General features: G+C 37.0%; 2 protein-coding genes across 4 annotated transcripts in view; one reads left to right on the top strand and one right to left on the bottom strand.

Annotated features, from left to right (window-relative positions):
* LOC128207480 (uncharacterized) overlaps positions 1–9639 on the top strand; it is a 106702-nt gene extending 97063 nt beyond the window's left edge. For all 3 annotated transcript variants that reach the window (XM_052910427.1, XM_052910426.1, XM_052910428.1), the window contains exons 15-16: positions 7747–7919; positions 8163–9639. In XM_052910427.1, coding sequence (XP_052766387.1) covers positions 7747–7919; positions 8163–8297 — 308 coding nt within the window. In that variant the 3' untranslated portion in view covers positions 8298–9639. The remainder of the gene's footprint in view (positions 1–7746; positions 7920–8162) is intronic.
* A 10946-nt stretch (positions 9640–20585) lies between these two features.
* LOC128208116 (protein STPG4-like) overlaps positions 20586–24642 on the bottom strand; it is a 34790-nt gene continuing 30733 nt past the window's right edge. The window contains exon 8 of the mRNA XM_052911463.1: positions 20586–22048. Coding sequence (XP_052767423.1) covers positions 21935–22048 — 114 coding nt within the window. The 3' untranslated portion in view covers positions 20586–21934. The remainder of the gene's footprint in view (positions 22049–24642) is intronic.

Genomic DNA, 24642 nt, shown 5'->3' with positions numbered 1-24642 from the left:
GCACTGGTATCAAGTGATCAGAGACAAGCACTGGTATCAAGTGACCAGAGACAAGCACTGGTATCAAGTGACCTGAGACAAGCACTGGTATCAAGTGATCCGAGACAAGCACTGGTACCAAGTGACCCCAGACAAGCACTGGTATCAAATGACCCCAGACAAGCACTGGTATCAAGTGACCCAGACAAGCACTGGTATCAAGTGACCGGAGACAAGCACTGGAATCAGTTGATCCATGACAAGCACTGGTATCAAGTGACCCGAGACAAGCACTGCTATCAAGTGACCTGAGACAAGCACTGGTATCAAATGATCCATGACAAGCACTAGTATTAAGTGACACGAGACAAACACAGGTATCAAGTGATCCATGACAAGCACTAGTATTAAGTGACACGAGACAAGCACTGGTATCAAGTGATCCATGACAAGCACTAGTATTAAGTGACACGAGACAAACACTGGTATCAAGTGATCCATGACAAGCACTAGTATTAAGTGACACGAGACAAGCACTGGTATCAAGTGATCCATGACAAGCACTAGTATTTAGTGACCTGAGACAAGCACTGGTATCAAGTGATCCATGACAAGCACTAGTATTAAGTGACACGAGACAAACACTGGTATCAAGTGGTATCAAGTGACCAGAGACAAGCACTGGTATCAAGTGACCAAAGACAAGCACTGTTATCAAGTGATCCGAGACAAGCACTGGTATCAAGTGATCCAAGTCAAGCACTGGTATCAAGTGGTCCATGACAAGCTCTGGAATCAAGTGACCTGAGACAAGCACTGGTATCAAGTGACCCGAGACAAGCACTGGTATCAAGTGACCCGTGACAAACACTGGAATCAAGTGACCAGAGACAAGCACTGGAATCAAGTGACCCAAGACAAGCACTGGTATCAAGTGATCCGAGACAAGCACTGGTATCAAGTGACCAGAGACAAGCACTGGTATCAAGTGACCTGAGACAAGCACTGGTATCAAGTGATCCGAGACAAGCACTGGTACCAAGTGACCCCAGACAAGCACTGGTATCAAATGACCCCAGACAAGCACTGGTATCAAGTGACCCAGACAAGCACTGGTATCAAGTGACCGGAGACAAGCACTGGAATCAGTTGATCCATGACAAGCACTGGTATCAAGTGACCCGAGACAAGCACTGCTATCAAGTGACCAGAGACAAGCACTGGTTTCAAGTGACCCATGACAAGCTCTGGTATCAAGTGACCAGAGACAAGCACTGGTATCAAGTGACCTGAGACAAGCTCTGGTATCAAGAGACCAGAGACAAGCACTGGTTTCAAGTGACCCGAGACAATCACTGATATCAAGTGACCAGAGACAAGCACTGGTTTCAAGTGACCCATGACAAGCTCTGGTATCAAGTGACCTAAGACAAGCACTGGTTTCAAGTGACCCATGACAAGCACTGGTTTCAAGTGACCCATGACAAGCTCTGGTATCAAGTGACCTAAGACAAGCACTGGTTTCAAGTGACCCATGACAAGCTCTGGTATCAAGTGACCAGAGACAAGCACTGGTTTTAAGTGACCCGAGACAATCACTAATATCAAGTGACCAGAGACAAGCACTGGTTTCAAGTGACCCATGACAAGCTCTGGTATCAAGTGACCTAAGACAAGCACTGGTTTCAAGTGACCCATGACAAGCTCTGGTATCAAGTGACCAGAGACAAGCACTGGTTTCAAGTGACCCGAGACAAGCACTGGTATCAACTGACCAAAGACAAGCACTGGTATCAAGTAACCCATGACATACTCTGGTATCAAGTGACCTGAGACAATCACTGGTATCAAGTGACCCGAGACAAGCACTGGTATCAAGTGACCAGAGACAAGCGCTGGTTTCAAGTGACCCATGACAAGCTCTGGTATCAAGTGACCCTTGACAAACACTGGTATCAAGTGACCCGAGACAAGCACTGGAATCAAGTGACCTGAGACAAGCGCTGGTATCAAGAGACCAGAGACAAGCACTGGTTTCAAGTGACCCAAGACAATCACTGGTATCAACTGACCAGAGACAAGCACTGGTTTCAAGTGACCCGAGACAAGCACTGATATCAAGTGACCAGAGACAAGCACTGGTTTCAAGTGACCCATGACAAGCTCTGGTATCAAGTGACCAGAGACAAGCACTGGTTTTAAGTGACCCATGACAAGCTCTGGTATCAAGTGACCAGAGACAAGCACTGGTTTCAAGTGACCCGAGACAATCACTGGTATCAACTGACCAAAGACAAGCACTGGTATCAAGTGACCCATGACATACTCTGGTATCAAGTGACCCGAGACAAGCACTGGTATCAAGTGACCAGAGACAAGCACTGGAATCAAGTGACCCAAGACAAGCACTGGTATCAAGTGACCAGAGACAAGCACTGGTATCAAGTGACCCGAGACAAGCACTGGTATCAAGTGACCCGAGACAAGCACTGGAATCAAGTGGTCCGAGACGAGCACTGGTATCAAGTGACCAGAGACAAGCACTGGTATCAAGTGACCAAAGACAAGCACTGTTATAAAGTGACCCGAGACAAGCACTGGTATCAAGTGATCCAAGTCAAGCACTGGTATCAAGTGGTCCATGACAAGCTCTGGAATCAAGTGACCTGAGACAAGCACTGGTATCAAGTGACTCAAGACAAGCACTGGTATCAAGTGACCCGTGACAAGCACTGGAATCAAGTGACCAGAGACAAGCACTGGAATCAAGTGACCCAAGACACGCACTGGTATCAAGTGATCAGAGACAAGCACTGGTATCAAGTGACCAGAGACAAGCACTGGTATAAAGTGACCTGAGACAAGCACTGGTATCAAGTGATCCATGACAAGCACTAGTATTAAGTGACCTGAGACAAGCACTGGTATCAAGTGATCCATGACAAGCACTAGTATTAAGTGACACGAGACAAACACAGGTATCAATTGATCCATGACAAGCACTAGTATTAAGTGACACGAGACAAGCACTGGTATCAAGTGATTCATGACAAGCACTATTATTAAGTGACACGAGACAAACACTGGTATCAAGTGATCCATGACAAGCACTAGTATTAAGTGACACGAGACAAGCACTGGTATCAAGTGATCCATGACAAGCACTAGTATTAAGTGACCTGAGACAAGCACTGGTATCAAGTGATCCATGACAAGCACTAGTATTAAGTGACACGAGACAAGCACTGGTATCAAGTGATCCATGACAAGCACTAGTATTAAGTGACCTGAGACAAGCACTGGTATCAAGTGATCCATGACAAGCACTAGTATTAAGTGACCTGAGACAAGCACTGGTATCAAGTGATCCATGACAAGCACTAGTATTAAGTGACACGAGACAAGCACTGGTATCAAGTGATCCATGACAAGCACTAGTATTAAGTGACACGAGACAAGCACTGGTTTCAAGTGACCCGAGACAAGCACTGATATCAAGTGACCAGAGACAAGCACTGGTTTCAAGTGACCCATGACAAGCTCTGGTATCAAGTGACCAGAGACAAGCACTGGTTTTAAGTGACCCATGACAAGCTCTGGTATCAAGTGACCAGAGACAAGCACTGGTTTCAAGTGACCCGAGACAATCACTGGTATCAACTGACCAAAGACAAGCACTGGTATCAAGTGACCCATGACATACTCTGGTATCAAGTGACCTGAGACAAGCACTGGTATCAAGTGACCCGAGACAAGCACTGGTATCAAGTGACCAGAGACAAGCACTGGTTTCAAGTGACCCATGACAAGCTTTGGTATCAAGTGACCCATGACAAACACTGGTATCAAGTGACCCGAGACAAGCTCTGGTATCAAGTGACCCATGACAAACACTGGTATCAAGTGACCCGAGACAAGCTCTGGTATCAAGTGACCCATGACAAACACTGGTATCAAGTGACCCATGACAAGCACTAGTATTAGGTGACCTGAGACAAGCACTGGTATCAAGTGATCCATGACAAGCACTAGTATTAAGTGACACGAGACAAACACTGGTATCAAGTGATCCATGACAAGCACTAGTATTAGGTGACACGAGACAAGCACTGGTATCAAGTGATCCTTGACAAACACAGGTATCAAATGATCCATGACAAGCACTAGTATTAAGTGACACGAGACAAGCACTGGTATCAAGTGATCCATGACAAACACAGGTATCAAATGATCCATGACAAGCACTAGTATTAAGTGACACGAGACAAGCACTGGTATCAAGTGATCCATGACAAACACAGGTATCAAGTGATCCGTGACAAGCTCTGGTATCAAGTGACCCATGACAAACACTGGTATCAAGTGACCCGAGACAAGCACTGGTATCAAGTGACCCATGACAAGCACTGGTATCAAGTGATCCATGACAAGCACTGGTATCAAGTGACCCATGACAAGCACTGGTATCAAGTGATCCATGACAAGCACTAGTATTAAGTGACCCATGACAAGCACTGGTATCAAGTGACCTATGACAAGCACTAGTATTAAGTGACACGAGACAAGCACTGGTATCAAGTGATCCATGACAAGCACTGGTATCAAGTGACCCAAGACAAGCACTGGTATCAAGTGACCGGAGACAAGCACTGGTATCAAGTGACCCGAGACAAGCATTGGTATCAAGTGACCAGAGACAAGCACTGGAATCAAGTGACCCAAGACAAGCACTGGTATCAAGTGACCAGAGACAAGCACTGGTATCAAGTGACCCAAGACAAGCACTGGTATCGAGTGACCAGAGACAAGCACTGATATCAAGTGACCCGAGACAAGCACTGGTATCAAGTGACCCGAGACAAGCACTGGTATCAAGTGACCAGAGACAAGCACTGGAATCAAGTGACCCAAGACAAGCACTGGTATCAAGTGACCAGAGACAAGCACTGGTATCAAGTGTCCCGAGACAAGCACTGGTATCAAGTGACCCGAGACAAGCACTGGAATCAAGTGGTCCGAGACGAGCACTGGTATCAAGTGACCAGAGACAAGCACTGGTATCAAGTGACCAAAGACAAGCACTGTTATAAAGTGACCCGAGACAAGCACTGGTATCAAGTGATCCAAGTCAAGCACTGGTATCAAGTGGTCCATGACAAGATCTGGAATCAAGTGACCTGAGACAAGCACTGGTATCAAGTGACCCAAGACAAGCACTGGTATCAAGTGACCCGTGACAAGCACTGGAATCAAGTGACCAGAGACAAGCACTGGAATCAAGTGACCCAAGACACGCACTGGTATCAAGTGATCAGAGACAAGCACTGGTATCAAGTGACCAGAGACAAGCACTGGTATCAAGTGACCTGAGACAAGCACTGGTATCAAGTGATCCATGACAAGCACTAGTATTAAGTGACCTGAGACAAGCACTGGTATCAAGTGATCCATGACAAGCACTAGTATTAAGTGACACGAGACAAACACAGGTATCAATTGATCCATGACAAGCACTAGTATTAAGTGACACGAGACAAGCACTGGTATCAAGTGATTCATGACAAGCACTATTATTAAGTGACACGAGACAAACACTGGTATCAAGTGATCCATGACAAGCACTAGTATTAAGTGACACGAGACAAGCACTGGTATCAAGTGATCCATGACAAGCACTAGTATTAAGTGACCCGAGACAAGCACTGGTATCAAGTGATCCATGACAAGCACTAGTATTAAGTGACCTGAGACAAGCACTGGTATCAAGTGATCCATGACAAGCACTACTATTAAGTGACACGAGACAAGCACTGGTATCAAGTGATCCATGACAAGCACTAGTATTAAGTGACACGAGACAAGCACTGGTATCAAGTGACCTAAGACAAGCACTGGTATCAAGTGATCCATGACAAACACAGGTATCAAATGATCCATGACAAGCACTAGTATTAAGTGACCCATGACAAGCACTGGTATCAAGTGACCTAAGACAAGCACTGGTATCAAGTGATCCATGACAAGCACTAGTATTAAGTGACCTGAGACAAGCACTGGTATCAAGTGACCCGAGACAAGCACTGGTATTAAGTGACACGAGACAAACACAGGTATCAAGTGATCCATGACAAACACAGGTATCAAGTGACCTAAGACAAGCACTGGTATCAAGTGATCCATGACAAGCACTAGTATTAAGTGACACGAGACAAGCACTGGTATCAAGTGATCCATGACAAGCACTAGTATTAAGTGACACGAGACAAACACTGGTATCAAGTGATCCATGACAAGCACTAGTATTAAGTGACCTGAGACAAGCACTGGTATCAAGTGATCCATGACAAGCACAGGTATCAAGTGATCCATGACAAGCACAAGTATTAAGTGACCTGAGACAAGCACTGGTATCAAGTGATCCATGACAAGCACTAGTATTAAGTGACCTGAGGCAAGCACTGGTATCAAGTGATCCATGACAAGCACTAGTATTAAGTGACACGAGACAAACACAGGTATCAAGTGATCCATGACAAGCACTAGTATTAAGTGACACGAGACAAGCACTGGTATCAAGTGATCCATGACAAGCACTAGTATTAAGTGACACGAGACAAACACTGGTATCAAGTGATCCATGACAAGCACTAGTATTAAGTGACACGAGACAAGCACTGGTATCAAGTGATCCATGACAAACACAGGTATCAAATGATCCATGACAAGCACTAGTATTAAGTGACACGAGACAAGCACTGGTATCAAGTGATCCATGACAAACACAGGTATCAAATGATCCATGACAAGCACTAGTATTAAGTGACACGAGACAAGCACTGGTATCAAGTGATCCATGACAAACACGGGTATCAAGTGATCCATGACAAGCATTAGTATTAAGTGACACGAGACAAGCACTGGTATCAAGTGATCCATGACAAACACAGGTATCAAATGATCCATGACAAGCACTGGTATTAAGTGACCCAAGACAAGCACTGCATGGTATCTAGTGACCTGAGACAAGCACTGGTATCAAGTGACCCGAGACAAGCACTGGTATCAAGTGACCTGAGACAATCACTGGTATCAAGTGACCGGAGACAAGCACTGGTGTCAAGTGACCCAAGACAAGCACTGGTATAAAGTGACCCAAGACAAGCACTGGTATTAAGTGATTCATGACAAGCACTGGTATCAAGTGACCCATGACAAACACTGGTAGTAAGTGATTCATGACAAACACTGGTATCAAGTGACCCATGACAAACACTGGTAGTAAGTGACCCAAGACAAGCACTGGTATCAAGTGACCCATGACAAACACTGGTAGTAAGTGACCGAAGACAAGCATTGGTATCAAGTGACCCATGACAAACACTGGTAGTAAGTGATTCATGACAAGCACTGGTATCAAGTGACCAGAGACAATCACTGGTATCAACTGACCAAAGACAAGCACTGTTAGTATCAAGTGACTGGAGACCAGTTTTTGGCTTGCTGTGGAATATATTCTACAAAAAAAGAAAATTTGTGCTGGAAATAACCATTACCTTCACATCACATCACACCATGAAGGCCGGCATTCTTCCTTCAGACTCTAGAAACTATGACATCATTGTTCTTGCTTAAATCATATTTACTATAACCCATTTCTGCTTGTTTCAAGTATTGTATGCAAAACATCAGCATAAACATATGTTGTCAGATATCCTAGTGAATGGCATAGTGTTTCTTTCTCATGTAACTGATTTATTCATTTTGTAGATGGCGTTCAGCTTGGCAGATGTTGGTTCTCCTCTCTGAGGACAGGTTTGCTAAGTCTGATTCCTTTGGGCCCAGCTCATCTTGGCCTGGTCCTGCTGGGTACCAGCAGAGAGGGGCTGCAGGATGTTGTGTCCCTGGCCACACCTACTATACCCCCTATGACAAGATCACCAGTATGTGGTTATCGTTAAGTAACATTAATAAAAATGCCAGTCTTAGGGAACACACACCCCAAACTTCCAATGACGAAATGTCTATTTTTCAGCCAGAACTATGCGAGTTGATGTATTGTGGTATTGAATTATTGTCTTGGGAGGTAATTTAAGTATTGATAAATACAATACATTGTTGGCATTGCATACTTCATCTTTAATTCTTTATTTTAAAGTAAAATGCAAACATTATTTTCTTTCCAGTTTTCAAACCTAATCCCTGACTATGTGATAACTGGACCAGACTTTGGACTGAAGGGCCCTGGAGGATATTTGTGTGCTGGTTTCTATGGTAATCACTGGCAATTCCAACAGGAAGTGGCTTCTTGTGTTTGCTGAGCTGCAAAGGGAACAGCCTTATACACTGCAAAAGTAACAAGTACATGTAGTCTCAGAATCCAAGACAACTAGAATTTAAGCGGGACCTTAAAAAAAGTGGAAACTTCTGTTTAAAATGACTACCATTCAATCAGTCAGAGTTCAAATATGGACTTTCTTCATGGAAATGCTACTCACAAATTAAATAATTTTTGTCTACCGTATTCGAAACTATTCAGTTAAGAGTTCACCGGTGCTGTTTGGGAAAGAATCCACTGCATGGAGTTTGGGAAACCATAGAACTATGAACAATTGTTCCTTGTTACAATTTGTTAATGTGTTTTGTTAGAGGAATTACACTGGTTCAAAATGCACTACATGAGGATGGAGTGCTTTTCTAGTGGTAAAGGTGGCTACCTTCAGCTTAAGAGGTTTTATTCCTACATCACGGACAATCTCCCCTTGCATCTCATTGTGGAAACCAGTTCAAGTTACAATTCAACAACTACCAATGAAAATGGAATGTGATTCCTCACTATTGTATTACTTAATCATGCAATTCTCGAATACTATGGGATTGTGCTAGAAATTCAATGTGACATATTCACATTATATTTATAATATTACAACTAAGACATGTAATGCTTATAGCTTAACATTGAACATTTTACACTTTAATCAGATATCATAAATGTACATGTGTTGTCTTTGATTTTATTTGAACCGTGGCAAGCAAAATGGGTCTTTAAGTAAGTTTTTGAATTTTATAAGTTTTTTGGAGTCATATCAAATATGTTATTCATGAAAAGAAATGTTAGCTACCTTTAACGTAATGTGGACCATGGATGTCTCCATTCTAATTTTAGTTACGAAATAATGACACCTATTTCCTGCTTATGTCAACTTTAAGACCTATTATTGCATGTGAAGGTTCATTTGTTTTGTATATTTTAAATCGGTATCAGGCTGATTTGTATGAAATATATGTCAAATGTATAATTTACATTAAAAATATTTTATTTCACTTTAATAATTTAAGTTTTTTTTCAATATGAAATATATATAATTGGCAGCTTTAGTGTGTCTTTGTGAAAAATTAATATGAAATAAATATAATTGGCAGCTTTAGTGAGTCTTTGTGGATAATAAATCTTGATTTTTATGACGCCCGTGTAGGATGGCCGATCATACATGTAATGTACTGTAAAGGGGTTATGTTGTGCATTTTTGTCGTATAAAAAAGTATAGAAATTAAGCACCGGTAGCCCATTGTATAAAACTTGACTTTGTTGTTCACAGGTTATTTATTGGCAAGTTTTTATATCTATATGATAGCCTTGAATAAATAATACTGACCATTCAATGGTGCTTTTTCAAAATTGTTCAAAGAAATGAATTTCATGAGAATGCTGGTTGCCATGGCAATCTAAAGGAAAAGTGTCAACAATTGGTTATAATCATCATCTTCTCCTAAACCGCTTGAACACTTTTAATGAAACTGTAAGATCCTTGGGTGGTGCTTTTTCAAAATTGTTCAAGGAAATGAATTCCATGCAGAACACATATTGCCATGGCAACCTTAAGGAAAAAATACAAAACCTTTTTTGGCAAATACTGTTAGGCCTAGTGCTTAAATATTTGGTGTGGAACATTGTCTATTCAAGTTATGCCTTTTTTTGTTAAAATTTGATAGTTATGTAAAGTTTACTCTTGAAACAAGGGCAGCAAGTCTTGCTATATATGGTATCCCTTTTTGTTGGAGATTCAACTACTTTCTATTTTTAGTAACAAGGGAATAGATTTTAAATCTTATTAAGTCTTCAACATAGTCACTTCTAAGGTAATAATTGTTCTTTTTGTAGGTTCATAGATTCAAATTATTATTAAACACTTTATTCTTTAGAAGAAATTTCATTTTTACTTAATGATAAATTTAATTATTATCAGACTTTTCCATTGAACTTCATGTAGATTATTGTAAACTTCATGTTTGAAGGATGTTGATGTTGTCCTAGATGGAAGAAGCAATAATAGTAATTGAAGGTGTTGAAAGTTTTCTAATATTTGATTGTTGGAGCTTAAAGGCAGTTTATTGATTTTATTGGATGGTGCACTGTTTGATGTTTGTGTATCTATACTAAAAGTTATTTCAGTGTGCAAGCAATTTAAAATAGTTGTGTCAGTGTGCAGGCAATTGAACGAAGTCCTGTCAGTGTGCAGGCAATTGAACAAAGTCCTGTCAGTGTGCAAGGCAACTGAAAAAAGTCCGGTCAGTGTGCAGATATCTGTACCAAGTCCTGTCAGTGTGCACGCAACTGAACAAAGTCCTGTCAGTGTGCAGTCAATCATCAAGTCCTGTCAGTGTGCAGATATTTGTACCAAGTCCTGTCAGTGTGCAGGCAACTGAACAAAGTCCTGTCAGTGTGCAGTCAATCATCAAGTCCTGTCAGTGTGCAAGGCAACTGAACAAAATCCTGTCAGTGTGCAGTCAATCATCAAGTCCTGTCAGTGTGCAGGAATCTGTGACAAGTCCTGTCAGTGTGCAGGCAACTGTGACAAGTCCTGTCAGTGATTATCCAGGCAACATGGCCCTCTTGTTATAGTTAAGACAAGCCACAAGAAGAATAAAACAAAATTATACATTCCAATACTATTATTTATCAATACCACTACCTCCCAAGTTTTCTTCTGAACAAAACTATTACATTCTATTTTTACTATTTACCAAGCTCACTACATTAAAAGATCACTACATTTTACCGAGATCATTACATTCCAAGACCACCACTTAACATTTCACTATTAACCACGATTACAACAGTTTTAATGTTTGGTTTTATGGAAGTTTTATACAACTAAATTTTGTATTCCATTTATTCATCTACATATTTTTGATATGTACACCAAGAACGCAGCAAGACAACTGTGTGCCTAGCAGTAAAACAGTATAATTTAAACTATATGCATATTGGACAGCTCAAAACTGATATTAAATTTTCCCCTGAATTTCGAGACAAAAACATGACACCTCGTGCTCTTTTCAAGCACTTGTCAATAGCAAAATGTCCTGCATGAACAATTTCTAAACATTGTGTGATTTTTAAGAGAACTTGGTATAACAACTTTGTTTCCCTTCATAATGATTCCATCAACTACCTATCATCTATATGATTCTAGTAGTCAATTATTTCTGACCTACAATTCTTTCTGTTGTTCGGCCAACCATGTAAAATAACTTGTTTCAATGGTACAAGTTGTGGGTCTTTGTCTGTTCTTCTCGTGTGCGACCATATACACAACAAGTCAATTGCAACAATTGCAAAGACGCCGTTTAGACTTTCTAAACATTCGTCAATGGCGCGAATAAATACGTTATCACTTAGTCTCAGTCCATAAGGGAATTTGTTCCCAGAAGGATAACCCAGTTGACCTATGACACCTAGTTTTTCCATCCGATCTAATTCTGTTTTGCATCTGTCTTTCAATGCAACAGGATTTTTTACGTGGCGGATGAACATTAGGATTTCCATTGCAAAATTAAGGTTTTATTGCTAAAACCGCTAGTAACGCATAAAACACCATTTTTTGAAATTCAATATAGAATTCTGCGATCTAATTTTTTCAGCAGTCTTGTTTACATGCATTTTCGCATAAATTAGCTCGTTCCAATCTGTGAGAGTGCAGCTTTAAGATACTTTTCTTTGTCATATCATTTGAGTATTGAGTAGCCCGAAATATATTGATGCGTTTAGGCTTAACTGTAGACTTTGTTTCGACTACATGCAAATTAATATTTTGAGAATGACCGTGCAACGTTTATTATACTTATTTCTAAGGTTTGAGAGCACTATTTTCACCCTGAGATCGAAAAACAGAATAAGGCATGTTTACCTGTGTTCTTGTATCGATTTTCACGAGCTTTTGTTTGATCCCATACCAATTTCTACAAATGCTTGCCCATTTGTGACTTTTGATTGAACGGTATCAACATGCACTTTTTCACCATCACTTTCGTCGATATCATTTTGCACTTCATTAATTGACTTGTTGGCTCTGCAACACACTGCAAAATGGTTGTATTTTTTGCAGATAATGCATTTTTCCAAATGATAGAAATTGCCCTTTTCCGTGTAGTCCGTTGCATTTTGCACATATGTCGTCTGTGTATCTCGAGGGTCCCTTTTTGGTCATCCTGGTTTCGTCTCGATGTGAACGTACCCGTGCTGGCGGCATTTATTGACTTCATTGCTGAACAATGATTGAGTTGCGTTTGTGCATACACATATGTTTCGCATATTTGTATTGCTTTTGTCAATGTAAGCTTTTCGCCCTCTGTTATTAACTTTTCTCTTAATTTTGAAGATTTTACACCGAAAACAATTTGATCTCTTATCATATCATCTTTTGAACCATCATATTACTTAAACAAATATTAAATATCAGAACAACTATACATTCCAATATTATTACTTACAACGACAACTTCTTACCAATATGACATCTTTCTTTCAAAATTACTACTTATTTCCACTACTGATCCAAGATCAGTCCTGATTACATTCCAAGATCACCACATTCCAAGATGGTTAATTACGACTACTCCATTACCTACCAATATGATGTCTTTACCAAGACTGCTTTATTCCATGATTACTACATTCCAACATCACTTACCAATTTCAAGACTTTTACATATCATTTCCTACCAAGATAGATTGCTACTTACCAAGACATCTTTATTTCAAGATCACTTTTAATCAAGATCTCTTCTTTACAAGATCACTACATTCCAATATCACAGTTCACTGCATTCAAAGAGCATCAACTAAGACTTCTTACCAAGACTACTTTATTCAAAGATTACTACATTCCAACATACATGTATCTACTTGCTTTGATCACAAATTCTCACTTCATTCCTACATCATAAACTGCTACATTCCAAGATCACTACCTACCAAGATCAATGAGCTTAAAAGGTGTAATCTCACGGCCTGACATTAAAAAAAACCGATGCATCAGAACTCGCCAGTAACTTCTGTAACATATATATATTCCCCTGCGCGAATACGTTTCATACATATCAGATCGTATATTTAGAGATTTAAGATAATTGTAGAATTATTGCAGCCCTGTTTTGTACCGACATCGAAATCGAAAAAAAACAAGTCAGTTTTGATATTGGGCCCATTTTAAACTGATTTTAATGCAAATACATTGGTTGAAATACCATTTGGAGTATACCTCGCGTTCTAGACGTTGCCACATCTTTCCGTGAACACAATTGTCGATTGCTTTTAAAAAGTCAACATAAATAACGTAAACCCTCTGTACTGAGGTACAATTGGCTGTACACTGAAAAAACTGTCAGTTGTAAGGATATTACTGCGAAATCCGAATAGGATTTTCATCAATACTTAAACAATTTCCCACAGAGATTCCTCTATTGTTATTTGGGTCGGTAATTGAACCTTTTTTCAACACAGGAGGAATAATGCTCTAACACCACTAGTCTACACGTACGTCGTTCAAATGTTTCCGGAAATAAGAACCGCGTTAAAAGTATATTTAATTGTGCTTTAAAACGTCTCCATATATATCCCGTCAACTCCGGATGAACAAAAACCTTTTAAGGAATCAACACTCAATTCGCAGTCTATTAAACATGTTTTCGGAATCACCATTAGCATTTTTTTAGCCCTAAAATGAATATCCAAGGATAGTGGTCTATTGGCGCTTTGACCTTTTGCCCTAATAGAGTGTTTTTAAGAGAAGTCCAAAATATTTGGATTATTTCGGTTAATAATACCACATTGTACCACATTTCACGTATGACAATGTTTTGCCCTGCACAGGTTTTTAAACAATTGCTTCTTTACAAGATAGTTTTTTAAGTCTGTTGAAGAAAGTGAATTTCTGTTGAACCTTAAGGAAGCATACATTTGCGCAGTCTAAATCCCAACCTGCGTAGCCGGAAGTTGCCGCCTGGTGTTGACTCCAAATAAATGTCATAATCACCTTATCGTAGTAGTAAAAATGGACATGACATAGTCTTTCTAGACATATGGACTTGTTTTGCAGTTACTTTGAAAATCTTCAAAAGCTAAACTGATCAAAAAAACTCACAATACCAAAAGGGGTTGTAAAGACTTAAGAGATCATTCACACATCACCTATACCATTAGTTTTTATCTACAAACTTAAGTGTTTTACATTAATATTGCAATGAATAAAACATATTGCAATAACATAGCAATCAAGTATGATCACTATAGGCCTAAACATGAGATTTCAACATTTTCCTGATAAACAATAAATAATTTTACTTAATAATTTTCTCAATATTTACACAAGCTGAAAAATGGTCTCTTTTTGAATACTTCACATATTTCATGGCTTTCATCATTCAAACTAACATTTGGCTTGTTATTTCAATATTCAATGATTTTGTAAACATTCATAAATGATAAATAAAATTTATTTCTTATCACTGAAGGAAAGTTTAGAGTGAACGAAGCCGACGGTTACATTAAGTGGGATATCAAATCCTACAAATGTATTCATCATTTTATGTAACCGTATTTAGTAAATGTTAAAGTTTTGAAAGTTTAAAAAGTTTCATTTTTTTGTGTATCAAAGATATTTTATGCTTCATCATTCTTTGAAATATCATGTTTTCCTTAGTGTTCAATCCTAAGCATACTTGTTCACATTTAAGTGCAAGAATAGTCACTAAATTATGATCTGAATAAATTCATCATGTATTGTGCTTTTTAAAAATGACAGTTTTTAATCGTTAAAATTATTTCAAATGCTGTACATTGAAATTTGATTATGACAGGAATAATTCAAGGGAATGGGTTTTTTTGTGATTTCTAGCATTAAAATTGTCTGAATCGCATGAAAATTTATAAATTACGTTAAGGTATTCTCAAATTGTCACACTTTTTGAACGTTTTACTCTCTTCTTTTTGTTTGTCTCAAATTCAATTTCAATGCTTTAATTGTACACATCGATACCAAGTTTATGTCAATTTTCTACAATTTTCTTTGAATTTTTGCTTTTTCATCATTAACTGAGTACAGCCTCTAAACTGTACCTTATAATGTCTGTGACTTATCAAATAATTATTAGTAAAGGTCTACAACCAAGATTTGTTTTAATTATCCAGGTATCAAACTGCATTGTGTATGCGATTGGAAAGGTAATATTGAAAGCTCTGATAACTTAGTATAATTTTTACTCATATGATACATAAAGATTTGCACAGTTACTTTCATTTATTGATACAGGTTACCTTTTTCAAATCTTCGATTTAGATTGCAAAGTATAATAAATATATATTATTAACTTTATCGAATACACAAGCTTTACTATGCCACAACATTAGGGAACTTTATTCAATATGTTGATTTTCATTTTGTTCCTTAAATGCCACAAGCCAGATGATTTATACAAGTTCAATTCTTTCCCCACAATTTTCAGCACTGCATTGTTAAAAAAACCCTCAAAAGTTACATTTGTAAATTAATTCACCAAATACCTTTCAAATATTTCACAAATTTAAATTGATCAATCAACAATGCTGACTGATTATTGATTTTCATTCTTGGCTAGGAAACAAAAGGTGAGCTCAAAGCGTCTTCAGAAAAAGAACTTGTAATTTATGCATCAGTTAAATTTAGATTAGAAAAAGGCGTTCGACAGGGTTGCCCCTTGTCTGCGACATTGTTTATTATCTGTCTACAGCCTCTCTCCAACCATATAACAAACAATCCTCAAATCGAGTAAAAAAGTTACTAGGTACATTGTATGTCTACCGAGTAGAATTCATTCCTTATGCGTAATCTGTCGTTGATGTTATTACGTGATTTAAGCGAGTAAGGTATATATCTGGAAAGTCTTCATAGCATAGTGGATTCGACACTGCACTGCAATTTTTTTTACATTTTGGTATTTTATTTACAATAACGATATCGAAGAGTAAAATAGTTCATTAAAAAATAGTCCTTAGATTCGTTAAAGAAAAAAATCAACTTTTTTGGTGCCAATCTGGTGTATAGTCGCTTTAATAAACAAACAAAAAGTGAAACCAATGCTGTATTAAATTTGAGAAAAACAAAAAGAAGACAGTACAAAGTTCAAAAGTGTGACCAATTTGAGAATACCTTAACGTAATTTATAAATTTTCATGCGATTCAGACAATTTTAATGCTAGAAATCACAAAAAAAACCATTCCCTTGAATTATTCCTGTCATAGTTTAAACTCATAATCAAATTTTGAAATAATTTAAAACAGATGAAAAAACTGTTATTTTTAAAAAGCACAATACATTGTATATCTTTTATGTGACCTAACATTAATATAAGAATTTATTCAGATCATCATTTAGTGACTTTTCTTGCACTTAAATGTGAACAAGTATGCTTGGGATTGAACACTGAGGAAAACAAATTTCAAAGAATGAAATTATTATATGAAGCACAAAATATCTTTGATATACAAAAAATGAAAAATGGGAAACTATTTACAGACAAACTTTAACAACGTCAATAGACTCATCCCTACGAAGTTTTCAGTATAGGTTTCTGTTAACAATAATACCAACAAATAAATATCTGTATATGTGTAAATTAAAAGGAACCAATCTATGTGACTTATGTAAAATGGAGATAGAAACTATAGAACACTTATTCTGGGAATGTCTGAAGATATGCTAGAAATCACAAAAAAACCCATTCCCTTGAATTATTCCTGTCATAGTTTAAACTCATAATCAAATTTTGAAATAATTTAAAACAGATGAAAAAACTGTTATTTTTAAAAAGCACAATACATTGTATATCTTTTATGTGACCTAACATTAATATAAGAATTTATTCAGATCATCATTTAGTGACTTTTCTTGCACTTAAATGTGAACAAGTATGCTTGGGATTGAACACTGAGGAAAACAAATTTCAAAGAATGAAATTATTAAATGAAGCACAAAATATCTTTGATATACAAAAAATGAAAAATGGGAAACTATTTACAGACAAACTTTAACAACGTCAATAGACTCATCCCTACGAAGTTTTCAGTATAGGTTTCTGTTAACAATAATACCAACAAATAAATATCTGTATATGTGTAAATTAAAAGGAACCAATCTATGTGACTTATGTAAAATGGAGATAGAAACTATAGAACACTTATTCTGGGAATGTCTGAAGATACAACCATTATGGAACGAACTAAATTACCAAACAGGAGGCGTTTTTAGAAATTCTTGTTAAAGGAAAAAAACACCCTCATTGGTAATTTCCTTATCCTGTTAATGAAAATTTTCATATTCTCAGTAAAATATAAAAAAGCAGTACCAACATTTCAAGCATATAAACAATACTTAATACTGAGAGAACAAATTGAATCGCAAATTGCACTATCTAACAACAAATATGAAACCCACATAAGGAAATGGCAGTGTTTAAATATCAAATAATAAAATAAATATCAAAGCAATAATAGCACAAACCATAAGAAGCTGTTTTTCTACTATTTATGATCAAGAATGTATCGATGTGTCTGCGTGTGTGTGTGTGTATGTGTGTGGGTGCGTGTGCGCGTGTGCGTGTGCGCGTGTGGGTGCGTGTGTGTGTGTGTGAGCGCGCGTTTGCGCACGTGTGCGTATGCGCATATAATTTTGTTTTTGTATGAATCTGTTCTTGAACTGTTTGTTAAAATGAATGCTATGCAAAAAAAAAAATGAGAAAAAAAATCCCTGCCAAATAACCTCGCACCCGAAGAATCTTAGGTAAGGGTAATTCCCCGCTATATTTTGCGGGAAGACAAAACCACCGCAATCATCAGGCACTGCGAGGGCAGCTGAAAGGTGAAAACACTGCCCTTTTCTCTAGTGTAGTGGCCAATCAGAGCCCAGTATTGATAAACCCGCCTCTGTGTATGATAAGCCCGCCTCTGGCTAACAGTTGCATGTATGTTGATAGTTCAGTTATTGATTAGATTCAAGATCGTGTGCGAATGAGTATGAATGAAATAGAGCTATATTAAACCATCCATTACACTGACAACATATTACACCTAGTATACCACGAGGGGGGTGGGGGTGGTAGCAATTGAATAGTGTATTATAAGAGTGGAAATCAAAAGTGAGCAGGCAAGATTGTTTGACAAATGGCGATGGTTTATCACAATGTCATTGAACAAAATGTACTTACACTCCAAGAAAAGTCTATGCACATTTACACTTTCATCATATTCATAAGCCAGATGCTGTGCACATTTTCATACATTTGGCTTCATTTCGAATGAAACTTCATAAATAAGTATGCACATATTTGATATTTCTTTATCTCCATTTTGCAAAATTGAAATCACATGATTTTATCAAACGAACTTGTATTGCTTGAAATTCTACGTGTCAAATTAACATGCTACCCACGATAAGATGACAATAAATCCGTTTGATGGTGGTAATCATTCAATGGCGACTTTATTGATATATTTCTTCAATAAAACACGTATAAAATTCACATCATCAGCATCCGAAAGTAGGCCGCTCTGATCAGATTGAATCAATCAATACAGTAGACTGGTACCCGAATTTACTTTTCCTCAAAAACACAACTTATAACGTTATACAGGTACGCGGCATATAGTATTTAAACAATCAATACCAAAATTCATGCTGTATTTAAAAAAAAGTGCTAAGTGCCATGCAATGATTAGTTAAAAAATAAACTTTGTATTTGAAAAGAAAATGTCACGGAAACATGAAAATTATGTCAAAAAAGAACAGCCCTGTTAATAAATTAACTCAATTAATACCAACATTTTATAGAAAGGATGACAATACATTCGTCTGATCAATTGCTAGAGCGCATTTGGATTCGCAACATGGCGTCATTTGTCTCAATCTTTGGAATAGACCGTAAGTCTTTTGACGCTGGCATTCACCGTTCATTGTCGAGAGCGGAAGCTTTTTAACAGAACAAATATTGTATCGAGGTACTTCCTTGTCCGTGGTTGATGACGCTGAATAGATACACACTGGGCGGGTACCGACACTAAACCGATGCAAAAGACGTTCATCACATAACGTCGCAAAGCAAAGCACGTATTTCCGTTCTCGCCTGTCACAACTTCAGAAATTATTCCAGCAATTCAACCCTCTGCACAATTTTAAGATGAGTACGCATCGACGTTACCCATTTATGTAACAATATTTGATGCTTAATTTTGCATTCTTGTTCATTGTCCGTGGTGATGTCTCCTGATAGATACACTGTTGACATTTCAAATGAAGTCGCTGAAACATGAACAGCGGCCATACTCATTCGTTCAATGTGTAACATCTACCCATTTAATCTTCAAAAGCATAGGCAAAACGTTTAAAGATCCACACTTACTCCCAAATAGGATTTACCACAATTTATGATTTTTTGATGGAATGTCTTCTCATAGGAGCCCGGCCCCGGCACTCGCTAGAAAGCAAATATAGATCAAAACATCTGCACAATATTATACTTTACTATACAACCCAGGGGCATACAGTATGTAATGTTAGACAAATATATCCTTCTGCTGTATGTATATTTCTAATGACCCCGATCCATTTACACTCCGTCTGCCGATCCTACTGATTGTATTGAAAATATGTAGTACTAGAAGCAAAAGCAGAGTAAGAAGTTCGTGGTACAATGTAGTAGTAGTAGTAGTAGTAGTAGTAGTTGAAACTGAAAGTTTGCTGCACTGATATGCGATTATGTACTGATGTATTAGATGACCACGAATTTAACATCAGTTAATAATATATCATCATTTTCCGTGATTTGCCGATCATTTTCCAAAAATAAACGGAAACCTCGGCATGTAACATTAAAAGCTTTCCGTTGATTACCGAGTGATGATGATCTACTATCGTCTGTGCCCATGTTTCAAGTTGTAATACATGCATGACAAAATGAGAATTTCAATGAACATATTATACAGTTACACATAAAGAGGCTTTGAAAAATGAACCTTAACCATAATATAATAATAAACATCATGGCAAAAAGAGGAGTACATTAACTGTTTTAATGATACGATTCATACATTTACACAACTTTGAAAACATAATACATTCTGGGTTTAATCGTATGACATAGTTCAATAATTTTGGCGGTGTTTAACTAAATAGTTTTCAAATTCAAAACGTTCTCTAAATAATCTATAATTTACACTTGAAGAGTTCAGAGTAGTGTACCATTCGTCTAAAACCATTTTCTGCTTAACACTCTTTTGTAACCATTTTTTTTGGGGGGGGGGAATTCGTGGCTTTGCCAAACATTGATAAGACCACATTTGAAGAAGATATTCTTAACATGTTTAATCCATTTGAAGTCATTAGCTCCATGGAAACGACTGTGACGGGGTTTGTGCTATTAACCACACGTTTATCGTTTATCGATATTGAAGCAATCAATTTGTGTCAAAGTGTGTGCGCATCTTTATGTTATGAAGACATGGAATATATTGTAATTTACTATGGTTACGATCTGAACAGATTGAGATTCCTCGCGCAGCTTGAAACGATGTCTATTCACCTCGGTGAATCTATGAAGGTCACGTTACATAATATTACGTTGTAATAGGATGAATACATGTCGAAACAATGGTTCTTATGAAGGATACCGAGTTTTGTTATGTAATACTGTCAAAACAGGCGTCATTTAAAACATTACTTTATATAACGAGTTCTGGATCTAAGTAAGTAAGCGAACTAAGGTAGATTTTCTCTGGACGAGTTTGATAAAAGATTCTTTTTTCCCGATGATATGTTTTTACCTTTTTTTACACGCGTTGATGACGAGCTGAATTTAACAAACAAGCAATTATAGAAATATCCCGCGCTGTAGCATTGCAGAACTTCAGGAAATAATTAAAACAAAATATGTATATCTGATCATTTTAAGTCCGTAGAACAAAGAACACTATACGTTGAACGAAATTTACTTTCCTTAAAACAGACGTCACACGTAATTTTGCAACACATACATGAAGTCAGTTTCCGTTTAGATGCAAAACGGTTTTAAGAATGCTTTTCATGAAATCAAGTGGAAATTTTACCCCTACGAAATACAAATGTAAGAAAGAACTTCATCATTCAAACAAATCTTTATCATAAAAACAAAACAAAATGAGAAGTAAACGTACGACTTGCTGCAATGATAGCAATTTAGCAATGATTGTTTCCAATTAAATAATTTAATTATTTACACACATAAATAATTATAAAATCATTTAAAATACATGTTTATTTGCATATCACAGTGATAAAAAAATCATTTAACCTGATGAAAATGTTTTTGAAAATTTACTCATTTCATCCAAGAAACACATAACTCCGATAATGTTTTCCAATTTCACACACAAAAATTATGTAAAAAATATGTACACAAAAATACATTAAAAGACGCTTCTTCATAATAATTAAATATTACGATTTCATACAACAAAATAATACTGTGAACTCTTTTATCAACACGATAACACGTTGTGGTATTTTTTTTACTATACTATAATTCATGAATCGGCGCCCGCATCATGGCAGGTTCTCAATATGGAAATCACTGGCATGTAGCGGCCCAGAGTTTTGAGCTTCCTGGAGATCAGACCTGGAAGGCGCTTGAGAAGAACAGTCCGTGCTGGCGCCCCATTTTCTGGAGAACCCCATTCTGTGCGGTCTGGAATGTCTTCTCATAGGAGCCCGGACCCGGCACTCGCTGGAAAACAAATATAGATCAAAACATCTGCACAATATGGTCAGTCTGTTTTTAAAAAGAATAAACGAATACTATAATATACAATCCAGGGGCATACAGTGTGTAGTGTTAGACAAATATATCCTTCTGCTGTATGTATATTTCTAATGACCCCGATCCATTTACACTCCGTCTGCCGATCCTACTTATTGTAGTACTAAAAGCAAAAGCAGAGTTAGAAGTTCGTGGTACAATGTAGTAGTAGTAATAGTAGTAGTAGTTGAAACTGAAAGTTTGCTGCACTGATATGCGATTATGTACTGATGTATTAGATGACCACGAATTTAACATCAGTTAAAAATATATCATCATTTTCCGTGATTTGCCGATCATTTTCCGAAAATAAATGGAAACCTCGGGATTTCATACATTTACACAACTTTGTAAACATAAAACATTCTGGGTTTAATCGTATAACATAGTTCAATAATTTTAACGGTGTTTTAACAAGAGTTCAGAGTAGTGTACCATTCGTTTAAAAACAAATCAGGTTTCTGCTTAACACTCTTTTGTAACCATTTTTTATTTGGAAATTCGTGGCTTTGCCAAACATTAATAAGACCACATTTGAAGAAGATATTCTTAACATGTTTAATCCATTTGAAGTCATTAGTTCCATGGAAACGACTGTGACGGGGTTTGGGCTATTAACGACACGTTTATCGATATTGAAGCAATCAATTTGTGTCAAAGTGTGTGCACAACTTTGTCTATTATAGTTATGTTATGAAGACATGGAATATATTGTAATTTACTATGGTTGCGATCTGAACAGAATGAGACTCCTCACGCAGCTTGAAACGATGTCTATTCATGATGAAGGTCACGTTGTAAGTGAGTGAAAAGGAACATGTCCCTTGCATATCGGGAACTGTTCATTGAAGTTGTGACTATAGTAAAACTTATCTTGGTTTTATGCCTGCAACAAACGCAACCAGTGAGCGGTCAAAATTATATGTATATGTATTTTTAATGTTGTGATGTTAAAGATAATCAAAGTATTTGAAATAATTGGTATAATCTACAGTTTTCGTTATTTTAAAATTGTTTCAAACGATTGATGTGAGTCCTAAAAATGCGTCAAAATGCGTTTTAAGCGATGTAATATAAAAAAAATCCGCGCGCCCATCCCCGCCTCCCCAATTTAAATACCTTCGGGCGCCTCTGAATCACACTAATGAAAGTCGGTTTATTCCTGAAACACCCACTTTCTAATTTTCATATTCCTGTAAAACCCACTTTTCATTGATGTAACCCATAATTACGGACTATAGTCTGTTTGATTAAGATTAATTAGGTTTCTTTGATATTTTTTTTAAAATATATTAGTTATAGTTTAAAACTGATAATTGATACATTGAAAAAGACAAGATTAACAGTTTGCAAGCAGTTTTCTTAATTAAAACTGATAATTGATACACGAAGATGATGTTATTAAAGAAATAAGATTAACAGTTTGCAATCAATAGTGTTAATTTATTGGTATTTAAGTTTACTGTTTATCTTTTTGAATACTTTGATGTTTCATATAAATTCAACTGAGCAATATCTAAACAAAGAAATATTTATTTGAGTATATTAAAGGCGATAATTAATGTATTAAAAACAAGATACAAGACCATTAATTTTTATATAAATTGATACTGATATAATTTAGTTTCATTTTTAGTTTTCATCCTCCGCCATTGAGTGAATTTGTCACGTGACACTTTCCTCCCACATGGTATCTCCTTCAATGGAGAGTATTCAAGTAGCCTAAATCATGGCACCCGGCGAACTCGTTCTTTTCTCTATCCCGGGGTGGGAAAAATAGTAATACTGAACGGAGCCACCCCTGTAGAATAGCACAAGCATTCACATTTAATTCTTTTTTTTATTTTTCAAGCATTAAACCCCATACATTTATGGGAAGAAGGGCTTCGGGGAGGTTTTTTATATGTTTTAATAATTCACCAGCCGTTGTATATTATAAATTTACCGTTCCTCCGGGGTGAGAATCCTTTTTATGTAAATAATGTATATAACATTTTAAATTATTATATAATATTTTAACAGTGGCCCTGAAAAGGATCGTTTTCTTTCTTATAGTTAGTAAAGTCTTTGTTTATGCCAGTACTAAACTACCATCCGGAAACGGCTCTAATATTAATAGCGATATTTTAAATACACCCTGGAGGATCAACCAATTTATATTTTATTTCATAATTTAATCAATCCTTGGCAACGCTTTCACATATTGTAACACCATAGGATGGAGTCTTAAGCTGGGAATTGTTATATTCTCCATCCTGGTTTGCCTGGTTACACAGCGATACTAATCCAAAAAAAAAAAAAAAGAACAACAACAACAGTTGGACACTTATATATACATGTATAACACACTTTTCTTTATCTTATTTTTTTTTTTTTTTATTGAATATCGCTGCAAGAAAAAAAAAGAATTTACTCAAAGGAGAAAGAAAAAAAAAAAAAGAAAAAAAAAAATTCAGACAAACGCACTGAGGCATAGTCCTCAGTGCAAACCAGCATATACCGCCCCCATCTCTGGTGGGGTG

Source organism: Mya arenaria, chromosome 11, assembly GCF_026914265.1.
Source record: "Mya arenaria isolate MELC-2E11 chromosome 11, ASM2691426v1".
Classification (NCBI taxonomy): domain Eukaryota; kingdom Metazoa; phylum Mollusca; class Bivalvia; order Myida; family Myidae; genus Mya; species Mya arenaria.
The sequence above is the reverse complement of the archived record's forward strand: the minus strand, read 5'-3'. Positions and strand labels throughout refer to the sequence as shown.